Below are 13,029 nucleotides of genomic sequence, written 5' to 3'. Positions count from 1 at the left end.
TTTTGGGACCAGATCCTTAAAATATGGTTGCAGCAATATCACTAGCATGTTACATGATTGCTTCTCACCCTGCACTCAGTTGGAAGGTATTCAAGACAAGCCCAAATTTATACCAAAATATTTTTCATGTGTTTCAGAGAAGGTATAATAAACTTTGAACATAGCAGCACAGATTTTATGTCCAGCATTTCCTTTTAAACTCATTTATCTTCCTCCTTCCCTCTTCACTTTCACACCCCTGCACCCTTGTATTTTATGTGACAGCATTGCTTTAATGCTTTCATTTAATAGCCTCAGCCAGTGAAGTAAACACAAGCCCCTTATGAGGTGTGACTAACTTTTGAGTGCAGCCCTTTTCCTTTGCTGATGTTTATAGATGACATAGGAGCCCCTGTTGGCCCTGCAGCTCACTTAATTGACTTAAAGCTGGTAGCGAGCAAGTGAAACAGAAACATGATATTCATTAGCTTTTTGATCCTCTGCTTTGTGGTCAGCACTGATATCACTTTCTCTTGCCAGAATACTGATGATTTTGTGGGTGCCAGTTCTCCGGGGGACATTGTTATTGGAGGCTTGTTTGCAGTTCATAGTGAAATGCTGCACCCAGAAGAACATCCCATCAAGCCAATAATTCAGAACTGCGCTGGGTGAGTAATACTGGGAGTTACATATATAGCAAAGAAAAGATCACTGATGTTTGGCATGTACTTCCTATATTAAGATCAACAAAATCTGTTTTTCTTGCATTTCTTATTCTTTAAAAAGACCTTGGACATCACATAAATTGTGCATAATGTAATATAGGATGACAAAGTAGGTCCAAGTTACAGTAAAAATACTGTGACTGCCTGAGGAAGGGAATGAATATTTGATCCCTTTTCAACCTTCACATATAATCAAATAGCCCTGGAGGTTTGTGCTGAACAATCATTTAATTTCCACATAATTACTAGTTTGTTTCTGTATGTCTGAAGTTCTCTACTGCGCAGTTGTTCATTATTTGATATGAAGCTGAATCTAGATGATTTGAACACAGGCAGACTCTTTCATTTTACCTAAGCACCTATTGAAGTATGTCCCCCACTTCACAGAGCAGATCAGCTGTAATGTGTGGCAGTACCTTGCTGAGTAGTTTGCAATTATTATTATTATAATTACTGTAGTTATTACAGTTCTTATAATTGTGGCATTATGTTACAGGATAGACTACATAGACACCATGTCATGTATGCATTCAGGTTCAAACTGTGCATCAGAATATATATTTTGCTGGCTCCAAATGCCATTGTGCCTGAAATGTTGATTTTTTTCTGGAAATAATGCAAAGGAGACCTGGTGAAGAACTTTATTGTAACTATATACTAATGCTTTAAGTGCAGGAATTCCAAATATGCATTTTGTTTCATTTTAATGCAGGTGTAAGTCCTCAAATTTCTATTTGAATTTTACATGCAGCTTAATCCCACATCTGAATCTAGTAATCAACTTGACATGAGGGTGTCCATCTGGATTTATTTCTAAATGATGACAAAATTGATAATTTTGTCAGTCTTCCATTATTTTTCTACAGAGTTATAAATTGACTCAGATTTAGTTTAGTTTGCAAGACCTGTAAACTTTAGAGAAGCTTGCCCAAGAAGAGGGTTGGTTGTATTGCAGATGTTTTGTGCTAGCACAGTGCCAACTAAGCATCTGGTAAAATATCCACTGGAGATAAGGGGAATAGCTGTACTGACTTCATCAGGTTTAGAGAGGATTTTAGGGACATTGATGCAACCAATAGAAGACTGCAACCTCTGAATTATTTTATTTTGTTCTGAAATATTTAGTCCTTTCTTTTCTCTGTTTCATGTTTTGGTAAAAGTAAACACATTTTTTTTAAAGTTTATTCGGCCAATGGAGTAAATTGAAACAGCCCCACTGACTTTGACAGATGCTTCCTGAAGATATCATTTACAATTTTTCATGTACCGTGAAAATTTGGGGTTTAGTATCTAGGGGGTTTTTTTTCAGAAAATCATTTTTATTTGGGTATATTTTAAATTTTGTGTTTATTTTGCTTAACCTCCCACTTAGGTGAGACAAAAAAGTATGATTTTTAAACTTTTGTACACTAAAACCCAAGCAAATGATACAAAACATAATATCCATAATTTCTTTTCAGTAGTTGTCAAGTTCTAAGGGATATGCTCAAAACGGATATTGCTTTGGCCTTGTTCCCAGTAATGTTTTTATAAAATAAAACTTCTGTGTTTTCTGGCAGCTTTGAAATTCAAATTTTTCTTCAGACACTTGCAATGATACATGCTATTGAAGTGATCAACAATTCAACGCTGTTATCTGGAGTTACTTTGGGCTACGAAATCTATGACACATGTGCAGAAGTTACAAAAGCCATGGCATCTGCTCTGAGGTTTCTGTCTAAATTCAATTCTTCTGAGGACGTTGTAGAGTTCAAGTGTAACTACTCAGACTACATCCCGAGAATAAAGGCGGTCGTTGGAGCCAGCTACTCAGAGGTGTCAATGGCAGTTTCAAGGCTGTTGGCTTTGCAACTTATCCCCCAGGTAGGTTTGGGGGAATAATTTTGTTTCTGATAGAGGGTCAAATTTATCAAGCTTAGATTAAAGGTGCGGCTCTGATCATAGGGATTCCAAAAGCCACTTGTTTGCTACAGGACAGGATTTCGCTCAACCTAAGGACATCAGGAGGGGTGGGATTCAACTCCAAATGGAGGGCTTGATGCACTTGCCCAAACAAAGGCAGTAAGGGCCATTTTATATGCCTGAGACACATGCCTCCTAGTGCTCTTTCAGGATGATGCTGAGCTCTTTGTCAGCCTGGCAGTGCCATTAGTCAGTCCTGCATGGCTGTGTCAGATACTCCAGTGTACCTCGGATGACACTCAAGGACTTTGTTCAGGCAACCAAGTTACGCTCATTAGACTGGTGATGAATATGACAATACCCAACCTCAACTTGGGGAAAAAAAAAAAATATCAAATTTTGCCAGAAATTTGGAAATTCTATCCTGCCTGAGAGAGATTAGATTTTTGAGTCTGTTACAACTACAGACGGGGAAGTGAGGAATATTGCTCTAAAACACAGTTTTCCTCCTGTTACTCTTCAAGCAGTTGTAGAAAACAGGGAATACAACTCTCTAGGACCATAGTGGTCCTTCCCAAAACATCCTTCTCTACTTCTGGCCTCTCTAGGACTAGTGCAGTCCCAGACTTGTGCTTAAACCAGTGCCTACATTTCTACTTTTACCGTTGTAAAAGAGTGGGTGTCAAGGCCAGGGTCAACAAGGAAAAAGGACACCCACTTCCACACCACCCTGTGCTGCACCTTGAGTTTTGCAATTTGACATAAATTACCTCATTGCAAAGTAACAACAGAGTAACCAAACATGTGGAAAAGACATAAAATCTGAACTAAAAGTAACTTCTAAGTGCATCTTCTCTGCAACAGTAGGAAGTAATTATGACCTCCAGCTCCACCACAGGAGTAATAGTACATATGAAAATTAAAATGCCAGACTTGAACATAATCAAAAGGCAAGTGATGAAACAAATCTGCATTGGGATCATAGAATAATAGAATCACCTGGCTGGAAAAGACCTCTGAGATCATTGAGTCCAGCTGTACCTGTCCACTACTAAACCATATCTCCGAGCACCCCATCTACCCGTCTTTTAAACACCTCCAGGGATGGTGACTCAACCAGCTCCCTGGGCAGCTCAGTCCAGTGTCTGAGGACAGTGAAGAAGTATTTCCTGACATCTAATCTGTACCTCCCTTGGCGCAACTTAAGGCCATGGCCTCTTGTTCTGTCACTAGTTACCTGGGAAAGCTTAGATTTCTTTTTTAAGACCAGCCAAGTAATGTATTAAATATAAGTGTAGGAAAAAAACCTCCTACAAACAAATAGAAAAGGATTAAAAACTAGAGCGATTTAAATAACAATGTTCCATTTATCCTTTTCTAGCTACATTCACAAGGAAAAGGTAATAAATCTTTTATATAAAAAAATCATGGCGTTCTGCAGTATGGGTTACTGTTTGTTTTTCTGGGAGGATCTTCTAATAGACTTAATATTCCTTTTAAAATATAGTAATTAAATCTTGGAGATAAGATATATATGTGGGTGAACCATACTAACATACTCAGTGATAGAAAAATACTGAAAAATGTAAGGATACTAGTCATTTGAATAACTCAAATAATACTTAATGCTTCCACTGTTTTAAATATTGTTTTGAATAGCACATTGATGGTATTTGAACAGAGTAAAACAAAATCCTTACACCAGCACAATTGTCATATCCATTTTGAAAAGTTTTATTCTCTGCCTTTACGCATGAGGACGAAAGTGGAAGCAGTACTGGGCACAAGTCTGCATCTGAATATCAGGGTGAGGGAACCTGCTCTTTTTGGCTGCACCTTGTTGATGTTCAGTCACAGGAGGAGGAGCCCTGGGTCAGGCTGGATGAAAGAGCAATTGTGGCAGTTTTGGATCTCTTGGCGTCCTTTGCAGGAGACCTCTTCTGTAACTGAATTATTCACTCTTCCTAGGTCAGTCCTGCATCATCAGCTGAAATCCTCAGTGACAAAATCCGGTTTCCTTCTTTCTTCAGAACTATCCCCAGTGATTTCCATCAGACAAGAGCAATGGCCCACTTGATCTGTGAGTCCGGGTGGAATTGGATTGGGGTAATAGCCACTGATGATGACAATGGGCGCTTTGCCCTGGACAGCTTTGGAGTCCAGGCCATGGCAAACAACGTTTGCATAGCTTTTAAAGAAATGCTGCCTGCCTATCTCTCTGACAACTCCTTTCACACCAAAGTTGATCATGCAATTGAGAAGATTGTCAAGGAAACCAGAGTAAATGTTATTGTTGTCTTTATGAGACAATTTCATGTGCTCAAACTATTTAAGAAGGCAGTTGAGAAGAATGTAAATAAAATCTGGATTGCAAGTGATAATTGGTCAGCTGCAGTCAAAATCAGTACAATTCCCAATATCAGACAGCTGGGAACCATTGTGGGATTTGGATTTAAAAGCGGGGACATCTCCACATTCCAAGACTTTTTGAGAAACCTTCATGAAAAGCCCAATGACAACAACAAGTTTTTACATGAATATATTATGCTTTTGTCAGTCTGTGCACACCTGGAATACCATGATTTTCAAATGTGCATTTCAAACCAGTCCCAGGATGATCTGTTGCAAAATGTTGAAAATAAACATCACATCTGGAGAGATGATTTTTTGAACGCTAACGTTGAACCAGGATTTATCCATAGTACTACATTTGCAGTCTATGCCATTGCTCACGCCATTAAAGGGCAATGCAAAGACAGAAACTGCAAGGATCCCTCTGCCTTCACTCCCTGGGAGGTATGATGTTAATTCTTTCAGGTCTCATTCTCTCTGCAAAACTTTCATTTTTGCTCCCACATTCCTGGATTAACTAGCTTGATCCTTTTACTAAATGACTTCTTATTCCTGCTCCTGCCTTTCTAACTGCTGCAGTGCTGAGAACTAGAATCCAGTTTTGTCTCCTTTTTTTTGGCCCACATAGACACAGAAGCTCCTGGTGCTAAGCCATGGCTGTATTCTGCTGTAGATAGAGAATGATTATTGCATTTCACATACAGATAGCTAGCTGATTGTGAGTAACTGCATACCCACCATCTCCTACTTCATAGGTACAATAGCAATGGCTGTAAACAGGTGACTCTGCAGGTGCAGAAGGGATCTTCACCTGCTGGGTTTCATTACGTACCCTAACACTTCTCCCATCACCTTCGAAGAACACACTGAGTAGGCATCAGTTTGGATGAAGGTTCCAGTTTGTAGGCTTCTTGCTGGATCATCTTGCTAGCTACTGATGTGGGATAGAATAAAATATATAGTCAATCTGCAGTTGATTTATCAGCTATTCAGCTACTAGTGGTTGGTCCTGTTGCTGCAGACCACTGCAATACACACCAATGAGTGCTCTTGAGAGATGGGGATAGTGCAGGATAGGAACATTCACCAAAGAGTTTCAGTTTTCCTCTCTCTCTCTCACCTGTGTCTCTGTTTTGTCTGAATTCAGGTATTTTCCCCTATAATTAAACTTTACTTGAAAGTGAAAATGCAACAGGCTATTCCTCTGTTTGATCTCAATGTATACTGAAATGACTGGCAGGAAAATTAGATACAATCTTTAAGATGGGTGAGGTACTTGTTATCAAATTCTACTTGGTGGGAAAAGAAGAGGAAAAATCAGACAAGTAAACCTGACCTGACCTTTTACCCAAGAACCTGCTCAGGAGTATTCACTTTTACACACTTTTACTCAGAGGATTAAACAAAAGTTCATTTAAAAGTCAAACAACCGCTGAAGCACCCTGACTTGTTCTGACCTCTTATCCTGGGTCAGGGCAGGTCAATCCAAGATAGGGAATTTGGAAAAAAAAAACCCAAACCCCCCAAAACACAGTAACAATCAAACTCCTACACAAACTTGTAAATGCAAATGGGACAAATTCAGGACTACTATACAGGGAATGCAACTTTATGGAGCTGCATTCACATCATTGCTGAATTAAATCCCAAACCACTCAAATTAAAAGTCATGTTAAGCGACTAAAACTAATGAAGAAAAATGAAATAGATAGTTATTCCCCCTGTGCTATATTTTTATAGTACATTTCCTCTACACTATATTTAAACCCTGTGTGTGTGTATATATATATATACACATATAAAGCTTAGGATGCAACTAATCCATTATCACATATCTCCACATTCAGAGAAATGACAGATTCATTGGTGTTACAGACTTTGTAAATATAACCACCAGTAACATCAAAATGTTGATAATTATTAGCCCCTTCTGTCCGAAGCTCAAGATATATTCAAAAAGCTTGGTTGTTCCCATATTGTTAGAGAAATTGGAAAAGTGGAGAAGAGAAAAGTTAAATGACTAGCCTGGGTATATGCAATAAAAAATTCCTACTCAGTTCCACACAACTATGCAACATCCAACTCAAATGCAGTAATGGTTAGAAGCACACTTTGGTTCTTCTTAGATTGGTAGAGATGCAGTGAGAGTATATGAACTCTAAAAATATAATTTTATACATGAAAAAATGACATTATATACACCAAATGTGTTAAGTATATTTGCCAAATTTACCAAAGCCTATTCAAGTAATATACTTGTTGGTATGTTCATTAAATGCCACAAATATCACAAATGGATCCATGTAAGAGTGTGCTTTTCAAAGGGCAGTTAAATTCAATCTTTCACCAAAACCTTGGGTTTTTTTCTTATTAATTAATTCCTGTTGCCAACAATCATTAGGCCTGCAAAAAGATAAAGCCTTTGCTTCCATTAAGAACCATGGTAGTTAATGAAAGTCCTTCTATGGTCTCCCCATGAATTGGGAGTGGGTTATATGTGCCTTAACCTGTCCTTTTCTAGATTCAGACAGAACTTTTTGATCTGGCTGTTTGTGATGAGGGAGACAGAATTTTCCCCCAGTTGAACAGAATGGGTTGCAATATGAAGCTGGACAGTTGCCTTATCAAAGCATGCTTGTTTTGATATTTCCTATGATCTATCAAATATGGCCTTGCTGTCTATTGCCATTGTGCCATTGATCACTTTATCTGAGCAAACTGTCGTGTATCATTCGTTTAACAGTTCTGAGTCTCACCTTGCAATACACAGCATCAGTCAGAGTCATAGCTGAAAACAACGTTAGATATTTCCATACACACTGGGGGAGACTGACTCCAGTGACAGTAAAGTAACAACAGGAGCATCACTCATGGTCGTTCTTTACAAGAAGGGGAGGTCTAAAAGGACACTAGTGCTTCCAAGCAAAAATCTTTTCTTTCCTGTCATCACACCATAATTTCCAAGACTTTAAAAAACATTAACATGAGTATTTGTACACATTGCATATAGTTAAGAGATTAAGATTTTTTTTTTAAACTAATAGATTTTTAAGGTCAACATGATTGTCTGAATAATGCAATTCTGTGTTGGACTTCAAATTAAACAGTTATAAAGATGACTTTTAATTTTAAGGTTTCTTTTATTCCTAAAAAGCAACACTCCTTTTTAACTTGATATTATCACACAGATGTTAAATCATTGAGTTCATCACACTGATATGATAATGATGTATATTATTGATCCTTGTACTTGCGTTCAGCTCCTTGAAGAACTTAAAAAAGTTACAGTCATTGATGATGGTAAAGAAGTCAAGTTTGACTCCAACGGAGATATGAGCACCAGTTACGATGTACTTCTTTGGAAAGAAATTGATGGTCACATGGAAATCACTACTATGGCAGAATATGACCCGAAGAAAGGTGACTTTATCTTTAAAGATGAAGAGAAAAAAAAAGAATTTCTGGATTTAAAGGTAACTTTTAATGTGTTGACATAACACGAAATTTGTTTCATATATTTTCTTCTCTCTCCAGTATTTACAACTTGAGTATGTGTCAGCCAGAAATCTCTCTTGTGGTTTCATGTTTTCCTTTTAGAGCAAAAAGAACCTTCTCTGGGTATATTTGACCACTTACATGCACCCTGAGAAGCACTTTAGCTCTTAGTAGGCTCAGTGATTTGAAATTGAGTTATTTCTCCAGACTGCTCCTAGGAGGTTTCCTAAAATAAGAAGTTATGTCTGTTCTAAGGATGCTACTCCAGAACCTTGAAAAGGGATTTTAAAGTAAAAAAATGACTGTGTATAAAAGCCCCCTCTCTTATGTACTGCTACCATTTACTTTGTACATGAAGACTCCTATCTGTCAACTTTACTATTTAAAAAAAAAAAAAAAGCAAAAAGCTTTGTTGCTTTGTTGATTCTTTACTCCAGTTAAAACTGGGGTCAGCATGACTACAGGAGTCTGAGGTAGGTGGTACCACCTGGAGCCCCAGCTGGTTTAGACAGGACTGGTGTACACAGGACTAGGACAGTTCCAGCTGGATAATGTCCTCTGTGTGTGGGTGGAGGTCTTAGTTCATTGTGCAGTTCTGCCCTGCAAAGTATTCACTGCTAATGGGATGGGGAGAGGCTGCTTACTAGGTGGGCTGAATTTGAGTCTCAGTGTGTGGACTCAGCTGATAGAAAAAGCTGAAGACAGAAGAAAACCTCAAATCTTATCCCTCTTAGTGGTGCTACCCAGGATGGCAAGGAAATGTCCCCACTTCCTTGTGAGCACCATCTTGGAAGGAGAATAAATAGCAGTGTCCCTCAGGACTGCTTCTCCAATTTACAAAAAATTGTCTTTGGAAGGAGGACCTGAACTCAGACCTCGAGATGGGGCCCTGATCACACACCCCAGAGTGGTGCTTTGTGACTCAGGGTTGAGCTGCCAAGGGTCAGAACATCTGAGCTGCAGTGCAGAGTACTCGCCGAGGTGTTTCCCCCAAGCCAAGGTGTATCCCCCAGGCTCAGATCAGTCAAGCAGGGTTTCAGGATCACACTTGTGAAGCAGTCCACTCGAATTCCACATCCGATGCTTCTGGGCTTTCTTTGGAGCTGATCCTTGGCAGTCTAAATTACAGGTTCAAAGCTGGATGAGACACTTTGATCTGGATTTTAAAGGTATAGATGATTCCACTGACTGGCATTTAGGGCAAAAAAATAAAATTATCTGGTAGACAATGCCCCATCCTGTCACTTGTTGACTGTGTGGAGAAAACACAGGGAACATGGAGCCTACAATGCCCTTTTTTCAGCATCATTTTTCAGATTCCCTTAAAATGTGTTAGATACAAAAAGAGAGTGCAAAGTACAGAATTACTGGAGGTTTATTTTAACATTTCTTAGTAATTAGTTGTGCCTGAGCTGGTTTGTTTGTTTTTTTTTTCATTCTCTGCACACTGCAGAAGGTTCAGTCAACATGCTCCCAGCACTGCAGGCCAGGACAGATGAAAAAAGTTACAGAAAGTCCACACACGTGCTGCTATGAGTGTGTGTACTGCCCAGAAAACCATTACAGCAATGAAACAGGTAAGGAATTGTGATCCAAATAAAGGGTTATTTAGACATCAATACCATTGTTTTGTTTGGGTATAATGTGTGTTGTCAACCTTGGGTATAACTTTGGAATGCGATTAAAATATTTGTTTATTCTCAGTTTCCCTAATATGAGTGCTCAGACCACAAAACTCAGATAAAGGTTTTTTAAAAGACCAAACTTAAAGCAGTTAGATTTTCCAGCTGACTAGCGTTATCCTTCGTTAGAATGGAAAGTCTGGCTGATTTGTCAGTGAGACTGTCTCATTAAAATAGAGCCTTGCTTCCTTGTCTTTCTGACATACACCCAGTCCAATAAGGAAGAAATTTTTTACAAGGAGGGTGGTGAGACACTGGAACAGGTTGCCCAGAGAAGCTGTGGATGCCCCATCATCGAAACTGTTCAAAGACAGGTTGGATGGGGTTTTGAGCAACCTGATTTAGTGAAAGATGTCACTTCCCATGGCAGAGGGGTTTGACTAGATGACCTTTGAAGGTCCCTTCCAATCCAAACCATTCTATGAGTCTACAAAGTTCAAGGGTCACGTCTTTTGCTTGCTAGCATATTTTTTGTCTTACCCAGGAGTACTCTGAAGTTTATTATAACTGACAGTAATATTCTATAATATCAGATCTGATGTGTAGTTTACCACTGGTTCATCTATAGGTTTGAGCAATTTTTTTTTAACGGGGAAAATTAAATATGAAGGAGAGAGATGGAATTGAGAAAACTGCGGTACAATGTACTTTAAATATCCTGATACCAGAAGGAAATTAAATTTTATCTTTTTAATTCAAATAATTGTGAAATTTCTCTGTACCAGAGGAGAGGAGCTTTAAAGCAAATGCAAAGCAGGATCTAACGCAATATTTGTTCTTGCTGTTGCATTTCAAAAGTTGTCCATAAAGAGAAAGCTAGTTTTTTCTTCTCAAAATAGGTAAATGAAAGAAACATAGTTCCCATTTCTGCAAGATAATGAATTTAATCTCAAATCATTGTTTGGGTTCCAGTTAAAGTTTGCCTGTCCAGAGCTCTGGCCAGGTCACATATCACCAGTCAGTGATGACCAAGGCAGTTTTAGGACCCTGCTCATTCTCCCTGTCGCCTTTCTGCCCCTGGCTGCAGGCAGTCCCTGCTCCCAGCTGGCAGGCACTTCTCCTTTGCTCCTGCTGCTGCTGCCACCACTGCCACCACAGCCACTTCTGCCACTGCTGCCATCGCAGCCATCACTGCTACTGCAACCACTGCAGCATTACTGCCACCACTGCCATCACAGCCATCTCTGCCATCTCTGCCGCCACATCCACTGCAGCCACTGCAGCTCCTCCACCTGGACGGTGATAGCAACAGTCAAAAGCAGTCAGCCCTGGTTATTCCCCTCAGCATCCCTTCCCATACTTCTCTTGTATCTCAAGCCTGTATCTCGATGACCCACTTTGCAGTTTATTTACTTCGGGTTCCTGAGTTATCTTCTTTTTTTCTGCTTTCAGACATGGATTACTGCTACCGATGTAACAACAAAACCTACTGGGCTCCTGTCAACAGTACCACATGCTACAGAAAGACAATCCATTTCCTCGTCTGGAATGACTGGTTTGCTATTTTCCTCCTCCTCCTCTCTGCTTTTGGAATTCTGTTGGTTTTGTCAATCAGTGTAATATTTACTAAAAACTTGAACACACCAGTTGTAAAAGCATCTGGAGGTCTAACTGTTTGCTATATTATTCTTTTCAGCCACTTCTTAATTTTTTTAAGCACCGTCTTCTTTATAGATGAGCCCACCAAATTCAAGTGCAAAACTAGGCAAGCCCTCTTTGGTATTAGTTTTACACTCTGCATTTCATGTATTTTAATAAAGTCACTAAAAATTTTACTAGCCTTCAGCTTTGATCCCAAGTTGCAGAATTTCCTGAAACGTGTGTATAAACCTATTCCCACTGTGATCATCTGCACTGGGATTCAAGTTATCATTTGCACCTTCTGGCTAATATTTAGGACACCTTCTGTAAAGCAAAATTTCTCAATCCCAAGAGCAATAATTCTGGAGTGCAACGAGGGCTCTGTTGTGGCTTTTGGGATTATGTTGGGCTACATCGCTGCCCTAGCCTTCATTTGCTTTATATTTGCCTTTAAAGGTAGGAAATTGCCAGAGAACTACAATGAAGCTAAATTCATCACCTTTGGCATGTTAATTTACTTTATAGCATGGATTGTATTTATCCCTGTCTATGCGACTACATTTGGCAAATACCTGCCAGCAGTGGAAATCATCGTTGTTTTAATATCCAACTATGGAATCCTCTGCTGCACTTTTCTTCCAAAGTGCTATATCATAATTTACAAGCAAGAAACAAACACAAAATCTGCCTTTCTTAAAATGATTTACACGTATTCCTCCAAAAGCGCAGGCAGTGTTGCCGTTAGTCAGGTTTCTTTGGATTCAAAGTCTTCCAGCTCCCAAGCTACTATCTCAGGCTCATGTAAATCTGAGAAAAACTCTGTGAATGGAAACTGCCATTTCCAAATGCCTGGGCAGACACTAATAAAAGCAAAAGCTCTTCCTGAAAATACAGCAAGGACTATGGCCAGGAAAAGACTCTCCAGCATATGACTGGCTAGCACTAAAGTACTAGAAGATCACGGAATCATAGAATGGTTTGGGTTGGAAGGGACCTGTCCAGGTCATCTAGTCCAATCCCCATGCAGTGAGCAGGGATATCTTCAACTAGATCAGGTTGCTCAGAGCCCCATCCAGCCTGACCTTGAATGTTTCCAGCAATGGGGCTTCTACCACCTCTCTGGGCAAACTATTCCAGTGTTTCACCACCATCATTGTAAAAAAATTCTTCCTTATATCTAGTCTAAATCTACCTGCTTTTAGTTTAAACCATTACCCCTTGTCCTATCACTGTAGGCCCTGATAAAAAGTTTGTCCCCAAACATGGGAGGATGAGATGAAAAGCCATTTTAGGCAGACATTTCTTTTCCCGGT

General features: G+C 39.4%; 1 protein-coding gene across 1 annotated transcript; it reads left to right on the top strand.

Annotated features, from left to right (window-relative positions):
* Positions 1–453: 453 nt before the first annotated feature.
* GPRC6A (G protein-coupled receptor class C group 6 member A) lies at positions 454–12,648 on the top strand. Its single transcript, XM_029086770.1, has 7 exons — positions 454–647; positions 2,264–2,567; positions 3,474–3,512; positions 4,575–5,402; positions 8,219–8,431; positions 9,907–10,030; positions 11,528–12,648. The coding sequence occupies exons 1-7, from the start codon at positions 454–456 to the stop codon at positions 12,646–12,648; spliced, it is 2,823 nt and encodes a 940-aa protein (XP_028942603.1).
* Positions 12,649–13,029: the final 381 nt, after the last annotated feature.

This window comes from Antrostomus carolinensis, unplaced genomic scaffold, assembly GCF_000700745.2.
Source record: "Antrostomus carolinensis isolate BGI_N321 unplaced genomic scaffold, ASM70074v2 scaffold26170, whole genome shotgun sequence".
In the NCBI taxonomy this organism is placed as follows: Eukaryota; Metazoa; Chordata; class Aves; order Caprimulgiformes; family Caprimulgidae; genus Antrostomus; species Antrostomus carolinensis.
This window is presented reverse-complemented; position numbering and strand designations above follow the sequence as displayed.

Bases quoted from the DNA above. Each gene is read 5' to 3' on its own strand.
- GPRC6A (XM_029086770.1), top strand. From the start codon at position 454: ATGATATTCATTAGCTTTTTGATCCTCTGCTTTGTGGTCAGCACTGAT. The intron at 648-2,263 runs GTGAGTAATACT...GTTTTCTGGCAG, and splicing joins ATAATTCAGAACTGCGCTGG to CTTTGAAATTCAAATTTTTC. The intron at 5,403-8,218 runs GTATGATGTTAA...ACTTGCGTTCAG, and splicing joins CTGCCTTCACTCCCTGGGAG to CTCCTTGAAGAACTTAAAAA.